General features: G+C 52.5%; 1 protein-coding gene across 8 annotated transcripts in view; it reads right to left on the bottom strand.

Annotated features, from left to right (window-relative positions):
* Positions 1-12807: 12807 nt before the first annotated feature.
* Positions 12808-18463, bottom strand: part of LOC118885779 (BTG3 associated nuclear protein) — a 100957-nt gene continuing 95301 nt past the window's right edge. For 6 of the 8 annotated variants that reach the window (XM_036834805.1, XM_036834801.1, XM_036834802.1 and 3 more), the window contains 2 exons: positions 16535-16678; positions 12818-13428 (listed from right to left, as the gene is read on the bottom strand). In XM_036834805.1, coding sequence (XP_036690700.1) covers positions 13357-13428; positions 16535-16678 — 216 coding nt within the window. In that variant the 3' untranslated portion in view covers positions 12818-13356. Of the gene's footprint in view, positions 13429-16534; positions 16679-18463 lie in introns of all 8 variants that reach the window. The other 2 variants (XM_036834800.1, XM_036834804.1) reach the window with 2 other exon arrangements.

Genomic DNA, 18463 nt, shown 5'->3' with positions numbered 1-18463 from the left:
CGCGGGTGGGCGGAGAGGGCCTGGGACTCCAAGGAGCGGCCTTGCCTCACACCCACCAGCCTGGCCGGGAGCCAGGGCCCCTGTGTGGTCACACCCGGAGGTCCTCTCAGGGAGCAGGGCCAGCACGGTCCTCCAGGGGACAGTGCACAGGGAACGAGCTGAAGGCCAGCCTCGCCGCCCGCATCCCAGGCCAGAGCCCTCGGCCCTCCCTCTGGGCTCTTCAGCCACCAGCTCCCTCGAATCGGGGAGCTGGTGACTAGACGGAGAATAAATCCAGGTTTTGTGAGGCCAAGAGCTTACGCAACTTTGGGGAGTCCTTTTCAGGAAAAGCAGTACAAAGTCACGGACACCCGAACGGCATAGCGGTGAACACTTGGTTCCTGCTCTGCCGGTGCCGCAGTGGTGGCGGCATCCCTGCGTCACCACCGGGTGCATCGGGCCCGGGGGCGCTCAGACTCCCCCTGGGCGCCGCCCCTATCTACACCCAGGACAGCTAGCGGTGCTCAGTTCTACTAGAAGAGACAGCAAACCCGTCAACACAGCCCACTAAACCCAGACGCTCCGTATCCCCCGCCTGCTGCCCCGGGACAGGCCTCAGACGAGCCGGAGCCACTGCAGCGCCCGTGCCAGGAGGGCAGGGGTGATGGGGGGGGGGGCGCACCGGTGGTCATAACCAAATACAGCTACGACATCACCGTGCAAACTTTACGGAAGGTCACGGCCATGGCAGTGCATGGCGAGGGCCCCTCCCCGGGCCTCAGGAGGCTGGAACTGGGGTGGGGGTAGGGAGTCCCAGTGGGCACCTCCCAGGGTCAGGCAGGGGCTCAGGTCCAGCCGGGCAGCAGGGGCGTCTGCAGCCAGTCCTCCCGGCTCTGCCCACTTGGGCTGGCAGCCTGGTTCCAGGGTGGCACTAAGCAGCCGAGTCCCATGGGAACCTCAGACCGCCATCCAGCGGTGCCGGCGAGCCAGGCCGCCCACCCTCCCCCACTCCCGGCTTCCTCTGGGCATCACGGCCCCTCGGCCCTCTGCCCGTCCTCCCAACGAGAGGGCAGCTGACCTAGACACCCAGCCTGGGCGTATGGGTCCTACGCCTCATGGAACGAACCCAGTGGTAAAGCAACACGACAAGGACAGTCACAACCACTGCCTGGCAGCTGTGCCCACAGCAGTGACCCTCACTCCTGGCATCTGCCGGCGCGGCGGCTGGACACCCTCTGCCTCGCCTTCTCCTCCCGGCAACCGAGGAAGAGGAGCCAGGTCTGAGCCGGAAACGCTCGGATCCGCGGTTCTCTGGGCCAATCTCACTCCTTGTAGAGCCAGCCAGTGGCCGCTCGCTCCCCCAGGGCCGCGGCATGTGGGTTTTCAGGGAGGGAGCAGCGAGGGCAGGCGGACGGCAGGCTCTGTGTGATGTGGCACCGCCCTAGAAAGCGGGCAGCATGGGTGAGTGGTTTGATGCCGTTAGAGGGGGAACCAGAACCTGACCCACTTCCGCATTTTCTGGCAGAGGAAATGGACAGAGAAGAGGCGCGGCTCGCACGGGCCCTGCTCAGTCTGTTATTCCATCCGACTGGTAGGGCGGCCGCCGACTCCTTCCCCTAAACCAGCTGCTGGCCGCTGCCCCCAGCTCCACCCTGGAGGGTCGCCAGCCTTCTCAAAAGCCCCTGGGCACCTGGCACGCGTCCCCTACTCGGGGCGGGGGGTGGCGGTCACCGAGAAACCTCAAGGCTGACCGACCAGCCCTGCGCCCGAGCAGGGGGTGCTGGGGGCTCTGCTCTGACCCCTCCTCCCGGCGCCCACGGTCAAGGACAGGAACAGGCTTCCCGAGTTGGCCACCTCTGGACGCAGCGGGAGGAGCTCCCCCCAGCTCGTGTGTGTGTGGAGCTGGGCCCTTCATTACCCTCCGCCTGGCACAGTCCGGAAAGCAGAACCCAGGACAGGGTTACGGCCCGGTGACTTCAAATGGCTGGGCCGCGTGGGGTGGCGGGGAACAGACCCTTCTGAAAACGAGACTCACTGGGGGGATGAGAGGAGGCCCATCCAGGTGAGGAGGGGTCCCAGCTCTGAGCCCACCCAGGCCAGGCCAGAGTGGCAGCCTCCAAACTTCCTGACGTGTTCATTTGTGCTGCAACCAGAGGATGTGTGTGGGAGGGAACGGGAGCGGCCGGGGTTGGGCTGAGGGGACACTTTCAAGGAAGGTACGTGCTCCCCGAGCCACAGCCACACCAGACCACGCGCTGACGCCAGACCACGTACAGCCCACCTCAGGAGACCAGGACAGCCGGCCAAAGGACTAACCCTCCGGGAGGCCCTGGGAAAGCAGGTTGGGGTACGGGGCATGGGGAGGGGGGCCAGGATGTGGGGCGGTGAGAGGCGGGGGTCAGGTCAGGGGCCGGTGCTCCCCGGGCCTGCTTCCTCCTCGCCTGGCTGAGATGGTGGGTGATTTTAATGCACAGTCAGGATTCCGTGGGATGCAGCACAGAGAGCGCTCAGCACATCTGAGGCTCTGAGGCTGAGTCCCGGTGGCTGACCTGACCCCAAGGTCACCTCCAGTGCGGAGCCCCACGCAGACACTGAGAGTGTGGGTTTCTAGCTGTGCTCCGACACTTGCTTGGCGGTGGCCCCTGTGCTCGCCTCCCTTGATGAAACAGTGAGGCTCTGCCAGCAGAGTGAGGGCGGGAGGAGCTGGAACAGGCTGGGGAGGGGAGAGTGGGCTCGCCAGGCAGAATCACGCGTCCCCTGGGAAGCGCAGGGTCCTCCCCCGCTGCTCTGTGCAGGTAGGCGAACACTGGGATTTTCTGTGTGGGCTTTTGCTAGATGAGTAAGAGTTCAAGCAGGTTGAGGAGGGAAGGGAGGGCGTGAGGGGCGAGGCAGTCAGCGGGTTATGGCTCCTCACTGGCTCCCGACTGGGTGAAGGATTCCTGGGCTCAGGATGCCAGGGGAGGGGGCCAAAGCCCAGCAGACTCCAGGGCCAGGGCCACAGGGCGCCTTGTGACCCACCAATGGGGACAGGTCTCCCTCAGGAGGTTCATGATTTTCCCCCATAAACATCGTATGCATCTTTAATTGGATTTCTTGATATTTTATATATTTTACGGCTACTTTAATGAAGGCTTTTTAAAGTTTCATTTTTATGTGACTGCTGATGGAATGTAGAAATGCAGTAACACTCTGTACAGTAAGTCCCCTACCTACAAAGCTTCAAGTTGTGAACTTTCAAAGACGCAAACATGCCCCTGTATGCCAGCTGTTGTACCATACTACTGTACTTTTCAAGGTACTGTACTGTAAGATTAAAAACCTTTTATTTTTTGTGCTTGTTTTTTATGTAATATTTGTGTGAAAAGTATTATAAACCTATTACAGTACAGTACTATGTAGCCAATTGTGTTAGTTGGGTACCTAGGCTAATTTGTTGTACTTATGAACGCGCTCTCAGAAGGGAACTCGTTTGTATGTAGGGACTTACTGTAAATTGGTTTTGACCCCAAACCTTGCTAAGCTCTCTAACAGTTGCGATAACCTGTCTTTGGAAATTGTTTGGAATTTTCTAGAACACAACGGCATCACCTCAAATAATGACAGCTTTGTCTCTCCCTTTCCACTCCTGAAGCCCTGTTTGTTTCCTTCTCTCCCACGGCTTGGAAGGCCTTCAGCTCAACGCTGAACCAAGTTCCTGGGGTCAACGGTGAGCCTGCTGCCGGCTGGCCGGGCTTTGTGGAAAGCCTTGATCAAGGTGAGGAAGTTCCCTCTTATTTCTAGAATGCTGCCTTTTTTTTTCTTTAACATTTTGAATAGAGGCTGAATTTTTTTCAAAGGCTGGCTCTGCTTCTGTGGAGCTAATCATGTGACTTTCCCCCTTAATCTCTAAATGTGTTGCGTCACAAACCAGGCTGCACTCCTGAGCTAAACACACATGGGCACCAAGAAAACCTGAAGGATTTATTGTGTTCATGCTTGTGAATTCACGTATTTAGTTTAGGGAGCTCAGCCCGGTTCCCAGAAATAAAATAAAACCTCAAGCCCGATGTGTTTCTCGGTACCCGCAAGTCAGGCAGCGGATGATCTCCTGTCTGTACTTTGCATTGCCAGATTTGATTTGCTAATATTTTGCATAGAATTTTTTTTCTCTGAGTAAGATTGGTCTGTAATTTTCTGTCCCTACTTATCTTCTTAAGTTTTGATGCCAAAGATATATGAGCCTCATAAAGTGAGCTGGGAAATGTTCCGTCTCTGTTTTCTGAAGGAGCTTGAGAAAGGGTGGGATAAGTCTTTCTTTGAGTGTTTGGTACACCATTCTTCATTTTGGCTATTCTCTTCTACCCTATTTTCCAGTTCACCAATGATCTCAGCTCTGCCTAATCTGCCATGATACCTACATCCTGAATTCGCAATTTTGATTATTCTATGAAAGTTGTACAATGACGCTTTTGTACTTTGAGAAAGTTTTCAGGTCACTGTTTAAATTCTCAGTATTTCTCTCTCTGAACATCGTAAGCAGATTGTTTGAAAGCCTGGGATGAGTCCAACACCCGTGGTCCGCTGTTTATGTTGGTTTCGTCTGTGCTGCTTTCTCTCTCGTTTGCCTGCTTATTCCTGATTGTGTGCTGGGTAGTGAGTGTGCACAACTGCTTGTGGACTGAATTCCATGCTATCTTCCTTTCACAAGGATCGTGTTTGCTTCACCCGGCAGTGGGGACACAGCAGTGCAAGACCTCAGCAGCCCAGTGTCTGTACCCCAAGAGGAGCCCCCGTCCTGTGCCCCCTTCTTTCTTGCCTTCTTTCAGAGCCATTGGGTACTTTTCCTCACAGCAACTTCCCCCCATTAGTCTGGAAGCTATAGATACTGTTCCTAGTCTTTTAAGGGATAAGGAAGGACAACTTAATGGCCTGAAGCCCAAACTACTAGTTCCCTACCATCTTCCTGAATACTCCCTTCATCACACGCTACTTCTTTGTTTTTCTTTGTAAGCCCCACAGACATTACTTTCTCCTACGCGGCCGATTTTCTGGACAACTCACATTTACCACTTTCTCTGTGCTTCCTTCCTCCCCGAATCTCAGATCCTCCGTCTGGCACCACCTGCCTTCTGCCAGAAGCGTAGCTTTTAAGATGTTTTAGTGCGGGCCTACCGGCAGCAAACTTTGGCCCTTTGTGTGTCTTATTTAGAAAGAAGAAGAAGAAAAAAAAAAGCTTTTAGGGTGAAGAGTGACAAGGAAAGCATACAAATCACGGCACACCTTCCCACAGCGCCAGCGCACCCAGGTTAAGACACACAGAGATGCCAGCCCCCCGCCCACCCGCCTCACCACTGCCTCTTCCTCCCTGGATAATTCTAACGCCAGGGAGGAAGGAGGCTCGTCCTGCCCCCTCTTGAAATGGGCATAAACGGGGTCACAGTCCTGCCTCTGGCCCCACCCATCGGTGTGACGGCAGGACTCCATCCACTCCCACGGCTGTTGGTGTCCCGTGGGAAGGGCAAGCCAGAGGAGGCACCCGCGCTGCTGTGAAGGGTGCGGCGCCTGGAGGGGCCGCTGGACCACCCGCCGGGCGAGCTCTCCCCAGTAGGAAGTCTGCGGCTTCCGCCCAGCCCCGCCCACGCCTCACGGGAGGCCCCACCCGCACACCCCTCAAGGTCGTTAGTCTTTCGAATCTTGGTGATTCTGGAGCCATCTCATGGTGGTTTTGACTTGACCAGTGGAAAACTCTGTCATACGTTCGTTGGCCATTTGGAGGTCCTCTTGCTGTGGTCTGTTCATGCACGCATGTCTTTTGCCTTTCTTCGGGGGAGTAGCATGGGGGCAAAACTCACTAATCATTAAATAATTCGGCAGCAGTGAATGAATGACCGTTATAAACCCCGCTTCTGAAAATGATCAGATGGTTTCCTTCCTCCACCGCCTCCCTAGGGGCACCCGCGCTTTGTCCATTTCAACATGGACTTGTCTGTCTTTATTCCCTTCCTGGTAATAAGAAACCTTATTATCTTACAGGTCCAGATATATGTCCTTTACTGGCTAGAAGGGCGGCAAACACCTACCCCGCTCTGTGGCTGCTGGGGTCAAGGTTATGCTGCTCACACAACAAGATGGAACATGAGCCTCTGTGTTTGTTCTGTGCAAGAGTTTATAAAGACTGCTGTTCTTCCGTAAACATCTCCAAGCACTTAACAGTGAAGTCATCTGCGCCTGGAATTTTTCTTGTGACAAGTTTTTAAGTTATAGATAAGATTTCATAAGCATAGGCGCTATTAAGAGCGCCATCAGGAGGGGGCAGTATAGGAGTTCCCAGCGCTCATCCCCTCCCAGGAATGTCCCTTTGAACAACCATCCACATGTGAAAATGCTTCCCAAGAGCTAAGGACTCCAGGTGAGGGATTACAGCACGTGGGCGGAGCACAGAAATAGGACAAGACACAATGAGGAGGGTAGAAAAGACAGTTTCACATCACCCGTCCCCACCTCCCCTCCCCCAGGCATAGGCTGTCCAGCAGAGACACACCCTCCCCACTGGGGAGGGCCAGTGACATGAGCGCCCAACTTCACCCCGGACTCTAGCACCCGCAGGTGGCTGCAGACACACAAAAGGGAACTAATACATCCAAAAAAAACAAATCTTTATAGAAAAGAAAGGGAACTAATGAAACTCCAACGAATGACACCAAAAAATGGAGGTCTATGAAATGTCTGACAGAGAATTCAGAAAAATCCTCTTAAAGAAATTTAGTGAGCTACAAGAAAATACAAATAGACAACTAAATGGAATTAGTAAAACAATGCATGAACAAAATGAGAAGTTCAACAAAGAAACAGAAGACAAACACACACCACCCCTCCACCCCCAGAAACCCTGAAGTTTAAGAATACAGTGACTTAAATGAAGAATCTGATAGAGAGGTCCAACAGCACAAAGAATCTGTGAACCAGAAGGCAGCCCACTTGAAATCATCCAGCCAGAGGCGCAAAAAGAAAAAAAGAATGAAAAAGAGTGAAGAAAACATGTGTGAACTATAGGACACCGTTAAAAGAAATAATGGGTACAATACTGGAATCCCAGAAGGAGAGAAATAATGGCCGGAACTTCCCGAAGCTGGAGGGGAGATTTAGACCTCCAAGTTCCTAAAGCTCATAGATCCCCCTAAAATTTCAACCCAAAACTATCTTCTCCAGGACACAGTACAATAGAACTGTGTAAAATGAAAGCCAAGGGGAGAGTTTTAAAAGCAGCAGGAGAAAAAAAAATTCCTCACATACAAGGGAAGCCCCATGAGGCTATTAGTGGGTTTCTCGGCAGAAGCTGTGCAGGCCAGTGGGATGATATATTAGAAATGCTGCCAACAAAGAACACCCAGCACAGCCGTCCTTCCGAAATGAAGGGGAAATAAAGTCTTTTCTGAAGAAATAAAAGCTGAGGGAGCTCCTCACCACTGGACCTGCCTTACAAGAAATGCTTTAAAGAGCTCTTCATGCTGAAATGAAAGGATGCTAATCAGTAACATAAAAGCACATGAAACTATAAAACACACCAGCAAAGGTAAGTATATAGTCAAACTGAGAATACTCTAACACTGTAGTATGGTGGTGTGTTAATCACTTAACTCTAGTATAAAAGTTAAAGGACCAAAGTATTAAAAATGACCTATAGCTACAATAAATTTGTCAATGGATACACAAGGTAAAAAGGTGTAAATTGTGACATCAAAAAGATAAAATGGGAGGGTTAAAGGGTAGAGTTTTTGTATATGGTCAAAGTTGGTGTCAGCTTTAAAAGGACTGTTGTTAAACCTACAGGGGATACACAAAGATGAAGAAAACGGGACCAAAGCACACAGTATAGAAATCATCAATTCACAAAGGAAGACAGCAAGAAAGGAACAAGGGAACTACAAAACAGTAAGAAAACAATAAGATGGCATTAGTAATTCTTCATTTATCAATAATAACTCTAAATGCAAATGGATTAATTCTCCAATCAAAAGTCACAGAGTGGCTGAACAATAAAAAAACAAGACTCAAATGTATGTTGTCTAACAAGAGACTCACTTCAGCTTTGAGGACACACACAGGCTCAAAGTGAAGGGATGGAAACGATATTACACACAAACAGGGAACAAAAGACAGCAGGGGTAACTATACTTACATTTTTAAAAAGTTTTGACTTTGAGTCAAAACTGTAACAAGAGACAAATAAGGTCATTATATAACGATAAAAGGGTCAATTCATCCATTTATCAAAAGGATATAACAATTGTAAACGTATACAGTGCTCATGGTGCTGATATTTTAAAAAGATAAAATTGACAAACGTTTAGCTAGACCAACTAAGAAAAAAAAGAAGATTCAAATAAATAAAATCAGAAATATAAGAGGAGACATCCAAGTGACACCACAGAAATACAAGGGATCATAAAAGACTACTATGAACAATTACACACCAACAAACTGGATAACCTAGAAGAAATGGATAAATTCCTAGAAACATACAACCTACCAAGGCTGAATCACGAAGAAATAGAAAACCTGAACACACCAATACAAGTAAAGAGATTGAGTCAGTAATCAAAAACCTCCCAACACAGAGAAGCCCAGGACTAGATGGCTTCACTGGTGAATTCTACCAAACATGTAAAGAAAAATTAATGTCAATCCTTCTCAAACGCTTCCAAAAAATTGAAGAAGGAATATTCCCAAACTCATTTGCAAGGCCAGCATTACCCTCATACCAAAGCCAAAGATACCACAAGGAGAGAAAACTACAGACCAATATCTCTGATGAATATGGTTGCAAAATTCTCAACAAAATTCTAGCAAACCAAATTCACCAGCACATGAAAAGGGCCATACACCATGACAGTGATCCCTGGGATGCAAGGATGGTTCAACATACACAAACCTATAAATGTAATACACCATATTAAGAGAATACAGATAAAAATCATACCATCTCAATAGATGCAGAAAAAGCATTTGAAAACTAAAATATCCTTTCACAATAAAAACTCTCAACAAATAGTTATAAAAGGAACATACTTCAACATAATAAAAGCCATATATGACAAACCCACAGCTAACATCATACTCAATGGTGTAAAGTTGAAAGTGTTTCCTTTAAGATCAGGAATAGGACAAGACAAGGGTGCCCACTCTCACCATTTCTCCTCGATCTAGTATTGGAGGTTCCAGTCAGAACAATTAGGCTAGGGGAGAAAAAAAAAAAAAGACATCCAAGTCAGAAAGGAATAAGTTAGTCTCTGCCTGCAGATAATATGATCTTATATATAGAAAATCCTAAAGGCGCCACCAAAAAACTGTTAAAACTAATAAACAATTACAGGATACAAAATTACAAAATTACAGGATACAAAATTAACATACAAAAATCAGTTGTTTCTGTTTCTGTACACTAACAATGAACTATCTGAAACAGAAACAAATAAAACAATCTCAATTACAATAGCATCAAAAACAATAACTTATTTAGGAATAAATTTAAGTAAATGAAAGATCTGTACATTGAAAAATTATAAGACATTGATGAAAGAAACTCAAGACACAAACAATTGGAAAAATATCCTGTGTACATGGATTGGAAAAATATGGTTAAAATGTCTATACTACACAAAGCCATCTACAGCTTCAATGCAATCCCTATCAAAATTCCAATGGCATTTTTCACAGAAATAGAAAAAACAATCCTGAAATTCTTATGGAACCACAAAAGACCCAAATAGCCAAAGCATATTTGAGAAAGAAGAACAAAGCTGGAGGTATCACACTTCCTGATTTCAAACTATATCACGAAGCTATAGTAATCTAAACAGTACGGTACTGCCATAAAAACAGACACAGACCAATGAAAGAAAATCAAGATCCCAGAAATCAACCCACACATATACGGTCAACTTATATTTAACAAGGGAACCAAGAATATTCAATGGGGAAAAAACAGTGTCCTCAATACATGGCGCTGGGAAAACTGGATAATAACATGTAAAAGAACAAAATTGGACCCCTATCTTACACAACTCACAAAAATTAACTCAAGGGTTTCCCTGGTGGTGCAGTGGTTGAGAATCTGCCTGCCAGTGCAGGGGACACGGGTTCGAGCCCTGGTCTGGGAAGATCCCACATGCCGCGGAGCACCTGGGCCCGTGAGCCACAACTACTGAGCCTGCGCATCTGAAGCCTGTGCTCCGCAACAAGAGAGGCCGCAATAGTGAGAGGCCCACGCACCGCAATGAAGAGTGGCCCCCGCTTGCCACAACTGGAGAAAGCCCTCGCATAGAAACGAAGACCCAACATAGCTAAAAATAAATAAATAAATAAATTTATTAAAAAAACAACAACAAAAACCAAAAATTAACTCAAAAGGGATTTAAGACTTAAACGTGAGACCTGAAACCATAAAACTCCTAAAAGAAAAGAGAGAAAAAGCTCCTTGACATTGGTCTTGGCAACAGTTTTTTGGATATGACACCTAAAGCACAAGCAACGAAAGCAAAAATAAACAAGTGAGGCTACATCTAACTAAAACGCTTTTGCACAGCAAAAGAAATAATCAACAAAGTAAAAATGCAACCTACAGAAGGGAGAAAATATCTGCAGACCATCCATCTGATAAGGGGCTAATATACAAAATATATAAGGAATTCACATAACAGCGAAAAAACAAATAAATCAATGGGAAAATGGGCAAAGGACTGGAATAGATACTTTTCCGAAGAAGACACACATATGGCCAACAGGCACATAAAAAGAGGCTCAACATCGCTAATTATTAGGGAAGTGCAAATCAGAACCACAATGAGCTATCCCTTCACACCTATCAGAACAGCTATTATGAAAAAGACAGAAAATAATAAGTGCTGGCGAGGATGTGGAGAAAAGGGAATCTTTGTGCACTGTTGGTGGGAATGTAAATTGGCACAGCCGTGATGGGAAACAGTATGGAGAGTCCTCAAAAAAATTAAAAATAGAGCTACCATATGATAAAGCAATTCCAATTCTGGGAATATATCTTAAGGAAATATAAATTTTTCTCTAAGCACAGCTTCCGATGTATTCCACGAGTTTTATATGTCAACCTGTCGTATTTAATTGTCAATTAGAAATACTTTTCCACTCTGATCTCCTATTTGACCTTCTTCCTGGTCTGGTGTGTGGGTGACTTGAATAAAGTTCAAAAGAGCAGGTGGGAAGAACAGAAAGCGTGCCCCGTGACCGCCACATGCTGTGTTCTACACGTCGATTAGGTCCAGTGCACTAATCAGGCCGTCTGGACATCCCACACCGTACTGACTTTTTTTTCTGTGCTGTGTTTCCTAAACATCTGTTATAAATATTGACTTTGATGCCTTACGATTCTACAGCATCCTGATCCTTTCTCTCCAGGGCAAAAGGAAAGGGGGCTTTACAACGATTTAGCTCCTTTCCTGCCTGCCCCAACCTGCAGAGCGATGTTTTCCAACACTGTATTGTGGGGCAGTTTACGTGGAGTACTAGATACACCTCCTCGTTGTTGTATTTGCTCCCCACCCCCAACCTTCTGCTCTCAGACTCTCCTCCTGGGTCCATATTCCTGCTCTTGAAGAAAATGTCTTACAGCTTCCTTTATAGGATGGAATCGTCTGCAGGTGACACCCTCATTTTTGTTCCTGTTTTTTTAAATGTTGCCCAATTCTTTATTCTTAATAATCTTGAGATATAATTTATATCCCCAAAACTTCACCCCTTCGAGCGTGCAATTCACTGACTTCTAGTGAATCTATAGAGTTGTGCCAACAGCACCACTAATTCCAGAACATCTTCATCCTATCCAGAAGAATCCGCATTTGCAGTATCAGTCACTCCCTACCTCCCCTCCCCCAGCCCAGGCCACCGCTCATCTGCTCTCCGTCTCTATGGATTTGCCCGTTCCGGACGTTTCATATAAATAGAACCACACAGTATGTGGGCTATTGGGTCTGGCTTCTCTCATTCAGCACGTGTTCAAGGTTCATCCACCTTGTAGCCTGTGTCAGTGCTTCCTTCCTTTTACAGCTGAGTTACAAGGCTGCTGTGTTGGTGGACCCCATTTTGTAGGCTGTTCCCAGTCTCCGGCTATCGTGAAAAGTGCCGCTATGAATGTTTGTGTGCACATTTACGTGTGGACATATGGTTTCAATTCTCCTGGGTGTACACCTCAGAGCAGAGCTCTGGGCCAGATGCCAACTGTCACCGGCGTTCTTGAACAGCTGTTCTACTAAAGACCTGATTCCGTGTAGAGCATTTTCCCCTCAACGCCTCTGCTTCTGATGTTCCCTCCCCCCATGAGGGTGGTCCGTCCTTCCTCTCTGGCTGCTTCTGGATTATGCTTGTCTTCGACGTTCTGCGTGTGTCCAGGCATGGCTTCCTCTGTATTTCTACGTGAGATCTGTTCTGCTTCCCCAGTCCTTTACGTGTCATCTTCCTTCTATTCTCTCCTTCTGGGATTCCAGACGCACGTTAATTAGACCGTCAATATGGCATGCTCCTTCGGACACGGCTTTCTCTAAGGAGCCCCCAGAGCTGGGACTCTCTGGGGCTGGAAGAGGCCATGCCATTCAACAGCGCAGCTTACTTGTGGGAGCGCCCCAATTCTGAAGGCTCACGCTGCCTCGAGGGACACGGCGCCTGGAGACACTCCATCGTGCAGCCCCCTGCACCCCAGGCCCCATCACGGGACTGCCAGGACAGCCACGCCCCTTCCTCTGGAAGGGCCCACACAGCTACATCAGGGCCGCCACAGGCCCAGGGGCCATCTCCTAAGAGGAAACAACGTGACAGCTGCTGTGGTCATAAATACATTTTATTCCATTAGAAATGCACAATCACAGTGCTGACAACATCCCCCTAGAAAAGTAGGTAAGCAACGTTTCCATCAAAATTGTTAGTCTTCTTTTGCAAATACCTATTCTCATTACGCTGAACAGAGCACACAGCAAAAGGCTTCTGCTACTCCACTTTTTTTTCAATTTTGTTTTTTGTTATAAACACCATAGCAAATTAAAAAAGCTGTTTGAACAGAGAAAAATATCGTAGTTCTTGATTTCCCGTGTGTACTTAACGCAACCGCGCTGTGCTTCCTGCTCCTTCCCCGGACACGGCGGGGTGATCAAAAGAAACAGGGTCTTCGGGCGGGGGCGGCAGGGGCTACCGTCGTCTTTATTTACCGGCGCGCTCTTCCCGAGGATGAGGCACTCGGATGCACTCGAGCAGAACGTGTGCGGGCCCCCTCCCGTGCGAAGCCGAGGGACGGGTGCGTGTGAACGGTGCGGGTGACGGCAACCAGCGCTGAGCGGTGGCTCTGGCTCGGGCCCTGTCTGGTCGGTGGCCGTCCCCTCACTGGATCTGGATGGCCCCATGCTCCAGCTGCATCTCGGACTGCAGGGTGGGCTGCAGGGCGTCGGCCGCCTGCAAGAGGGGAGAGGGGGCTTTCTATCAAAGGGCCCAGTGTGCGCATCCAGGCCACTCCCTGGTCACGGACACCAGCGGTTTTCAGGCACAGAGTAAACACACACCCGAGCTGGAGGGTGGGGCTGGGGGCCCGAGCGTCGCCCCTGCTCTGGGAGACGATGCTCCCGGCAGCTGTGACAGATCCAGGGCCACGGTCCATCTCTGCGGGGCCCTGTCTTGGCCCCTGCTCCCCCCCACCCACCCACCGCCTCCCACACGTGCCCCTCAGCTCCCGCCACCAGCACTGCGTTCCCATTCCCACTGGGCGTGCACTCCAAGTGGTCAGCATGTTCACAGTTTTAAAGTAGTTTAAAGGAAAAAAACACAGTCTTGGAATAAGTCACTGACCATCCATCTCAGCCACCAAGAATGGGCTCCCAGATGGAGATCACTTGGGGGGTGTTTCAGACTCCCCTAAGCCGCTGGTCAAAGGCAACATCAGACTCTCAGAGGTGGGCTCCGCGGCTCCCCTGAGGACCTGTAGCTGGAGGGGCCCGGGGCGGTGGGGGCGGGGGGTGGCACGGTGCGTGGAGGAGGAGGTGGAGAAAGCCACACAGCGGAGGCAGAGTCCCGGGCGGGGCCAGCGCTCCGCCTACGACTGCAGCTCAAGGGGCCGTTTGCGGAGGCAACACGGCATTTTCGTAGCGGGGAGGTGAGGGGGGGTGGGGGGGTGGGAGCGGTTCCCCACCCATCTGAGGACTCAGCACAGGCCTCCTCCGCGCCGTCCCGAGGCCACGAGAGGGGCTGGGCTGGAGGGACGACACAGACATGGACCTTCTGGAAAAGGGAATGGACTGGCGCGCACTGGCAGCTGCAGAGGGGGGCGCTCCAGCCCTGCCACAGGCTGCGGGGGCCCCTCCCCTTGAAGATCTGGAAGAGGCGGCTCTGAGCCCAGGCACCCGGGATGGTGGGGCAAGGGCGGGGGGTGGGGCTGGGCTGGGCACTTGGGAGGCCCACACTCTGATGGGAAGCCCTGCCCTTCCCCCTCGTCCTCAAAACGCGGCAGGAGACCGGGGCCCCAGGCAGGAGCGGAACACAGCGCAGCGGCGCCAGCACAGACGGGGCGCCCTCTCCCCTGCCCATGGCTGCTCCGGGGAACGGGCCCACCCCTCATGCAGCCTCTGGGGCTCGGGGGGCTCGGGGGCCTCGGGAGCCAGACCTGTCCTTCCCCAGGCACCAGGTGAGGAGTACAACCCTGTTCTGAGCAGCAAACTCTGGAAGGAAACCCACAGGAGGGCGGGAGGCCTCCTGCTAATGAAGAGACCATCGGGAGACCCGTCCCCGTGCATGAGGCGGGCGGGGGCCCAGGGAGGAGGCTGGGCCCTGGGGACCGAGCCCTTCTGCGGGGAAGACACCCCGGGAAGTGCACATGTCCCCCTCCGATCTACTGCTCTGTGTCCTACGTGGTCCCCAAGACCTGCCGGGTGTGACTGGAGACCAAGACACTGGCGGGAAGTCAGGCGCTGGGAGCTCAGTGGACATGGCTCCCCTCGACAGTGACACCCACACGAAGACCACAGACCTGGGCCAGGAAGACCCGCCACATGACACGCACCCCAGATTCAAGGCACACATTCTGAGTACCCCCGTGCGTGTGAAGCAGCAATGACATGGGCGTCAGACCCGCCCAGCTCGGACGGAGCCCCGGGGTCCTTCTTTAGGGCAGATGTCCCTGGCACCACATCAATAAGCTCGTCCACCCCCCCACCCCAAGTTCTGTGGGCTCTCTGTTGGCCTCATGCCCTCTCGGTCACTCTCCAGAGTGGCACATGCCTCTTTGATCACCGCTGCACAAAAGCACGAGCGTCCAGGCCGCGGCTGCTGCCCACATGGCACAGTGGACAGGTGTGGGGAGAGCAGGGGGCTGCGCCTTCTCCAGGACACACGTTCCAAAACTCTGGGCCAGATGGGGACTTGTTGTGAACCAGGGTTAAGTCCCCACAGGACCGCTGATCACCCAGCCAGACACCTGGTCACCAGGGCCACCTTGGGCCACCTGCCTGGCCCTGCTGAGCCGCGTTCCTCAGCAACTACCAGCGGGGATAGGACACGACACCTAGCACGGCGAAGAGCGGAGGCCGGGAGGGGAGGGGGACCGCGTGGAGACGCTTAATTCTAAGCGTCAAGGCCGACGGCATGATACGCGCACCTCATCAGTGCTGGGCAGAGGAGGGGGTCCAGGGAGGAGACAGAGAGGGGCCAACAGGCTGAGGTCACAGCGATGAGAGCCCCCCGCCCAGAGGCGCTCAGCAGTGAGTCAGTGAGTCAAGCCCACAGCCCGAGGTTTGAGGGCACCGTGTCACCCTGGCCCCAGCAGCCTGAGCTGCTCCAAGGGCACCCTCTCCGGACCGCGCCATGACAGACCTTGATCACACCGCCCCCAAACAGGCTCAGGCACGAGCACGGGGGCCCACGCCTGGCTCCCCCATACCCAGGGGAGGCCACAGTGGTCGCCCGACCAAGCACACTCACTGGGGCCGAAGGTGCGAACGCTTCGAACATCTCGAGCAGCAGCCCCCACGCCGACCTGACGGCTCAGAAACTGTCCAGATGGAGCCCAAGCGCTGCTTTTCTGGGGCTCCCGGGAGAGCGCCAACCGCGAGCAGCGCGGGAAGAGGACCGCAGCCCAGCGCGGCACAGCTCGGCCCACCAGAGGCTGCCACGGGGGAAAAGGGCAGAGGCCACAGGCAAGGGTTGCAAACTGACTGCCCGTGGCCGGCAGGCGCGCAGACCCTGGGCTGGCCCTGCCCCAGCCCGAGGAACGAAGAGGTCTCAGGTACACTTAATTTGGCCTCTAAATTTATAGGTAAACATTTGCATGAGACAAGAGTATCTCAAGAAATGGTTTAAGGCTGGTATCTGGGCCAAGAAGTAACCTCTCACCTTTACACTTTCAGGCACTTACAAGACACGGAGTCCCAAGCGAGCGCCTACGTCCACACCATGCACCTCTCATGGGTCACTTACCTTCCTCGCGGGAGAAGGCCCAAGGCAGAAATGCCCAAGCGTGTTCACTACCTGCAGGAGGCCCGGGCCCCGTCCACTTCCCAAAGGGAGGACCCACCTGGGCTGCAGCGGTGTGGTCGGTCACCGGTGCCAGCTGCACGTACTGGACCTGGATGTCGCTGCCCTGGAGCGGCGAGCCGTCCACCCCCGTGGCAGCAGGGTCCGAAGAAGCCACGGCTATCAGCTGGGCCCCCTGCAGCACCTGCAGACACAGAGCAGAACCGCGTCAGCACAGCCGGCGCCGGGGGAGGCCGCCCCGTCCTACCTGGACCGCGGGGCGGGGCACCTGCTGACAAGGGTGTGGCGTGCGGGTGTGCCGTGTGGACGTGCACAGCAGGACCAGGCCGCTCCACTGCATCTGCAAGTCGCCTCCCTCAAACACCCAAGTGCTGGACACAGAGAGGGGCGTTTAGGCCTTACAGGAAAAAATACCCAAAGAGTGAACTGAACGCAGGGACGTGGCCAAGCGCGGGTCTGAGATGGAACAGGAGCTAGAGCACCTGGAGACCTTCCCAGAGTCACCGCTTTCTCAGGTTCATGGAAAGGGGAGCCTGAGGGCAGCCAGGAGGCCAGGCAGACGGTGGCAGGGCCTCGACCCTGGGCCAAGCAAGACACATTCACTCGAGCGTCGGGGAGGAGCGGCCCCCAGACAGTGGGCCACTGACCGAGTCTGAGAAACAAGCAGAAATGTGCACGTCAGCCACAAGACCCCAGGCTCCAGAGGGAGTCGAGAAGGGCTCTGGGTGTGAAGAAGAGACACAAGCTGGAGGGTGAGGCCCAGATCCCAGGGGAGGATCCGACTTGCCTCCAAGGAGACAAATCACGGATCACGGACCCCCGTCCTGCGCACCAGGAACCCCACTTGGACTGTGCCTGGAGGGAGGGACAGATGAGGCCCCCGTGACGGGCTCTGGGTGACGCCATCACTCACGAGCGCCCACACCAGGCCCACCGCGCCCTCCAATAGGCAGGCAGGCGGACTGGTGCCTCGAGGCCCCACAGGGAGGATGGCGAGCGGCCGGGGGGCTCCGAGGCTCTGCATTCACGGGGGTGAGCTGCCATGAGCTGTGGGGCTTTTGACTTGGGGCTGCACTCCCACCCCCTCAAATTACACGCCCACGGGACCACCTCCTGGGGGCGCTCGTCAGCTGCCCTCGGCGGGGCAGCCGTAGTCACGCTTCCTGACCAGCCCACGGCCTCCCACGCGGGGTCAGAGCTGAGGATGCTGAAAATACAGTCTGCGGTTTCAAACGCGATTCTAGTTTTTGATGAGCTAAAGTTCCATTTCTTTAATAACGAATCCATCAGTGGAAAAAAACAGGAAAATTCGACTTTCAGGATAAAAGACGGAAGTCCTAACTGGTTTTCCTTCTGTGTCTTCAGAAGCCATCTGCAAACACAGTTTCACACCTCGCAGCGGCCAGCTCTGCTGGGCAGAGTGACGGCCAGAGACGGGTATGTCCCAATCCCGGGCCCCGGGCCGTGTGCCCTGACAGCAAGGGCACTTTACAGACGGGACTGAGCCGGTGATCAAGGTGGGGACGGCGTCCTGAAGCATCTGGTGGCCCCGTGTCACACAGGCGGCTCAGAAAGCAGAGAATCTTCCCACATAACAAAGCGCGGACACCACGCTGATCTGGAAGATGGAGCAGGGGCCACCAGCCAAGGAATGCAGCACCTCTGTCTCCCCGGGATTCTCCAGAGGGAACCAGCCCTGTGACCCCTAAACTTCAGCCAGCAAGGCCCGTGCGGGACTCATGGCCTCCAGACTGTGAGAGGACACACTTGTGCATACTCCACCACGCGTGGTCACGTGTCCCCGCAGCCACAGCCCACGCAGACGGCCACGCTCATCTCCTTGGCTTCCTCCTTCCGGGCGGGAACCGGCTTCTAGGTCCCCAAAGAGCTGACCTGACAACAACGGCTCTCTGTAAAACACCACTCTGTCCTGTATTAACTGTTTGTACTAATGAGTTCACGAGAGGTT

This window comes from Balaenoptera musculus, chromosome 19 (genome assembly GCF_009873245.2).
Source record: "Balaenoptera musculus isolate JJ_BM4_2016_0621 chromosome 19, mBalMus1.pri.v3, whole genome shotgun sequence".
NCBI classification, from domain to species: domain Eukaryota; kingdom Metazoa; phylum Chordata; class Mammalia; order Artiodactyla; family Balaenopteridae; genus Balaenoptera; species Balaenoptera musculus.
The sequence above is the reverse complement of the archived record's forward strand: the minus strand, read 5'-3'. Positions and strand labels throughout refer to the sequence as shown.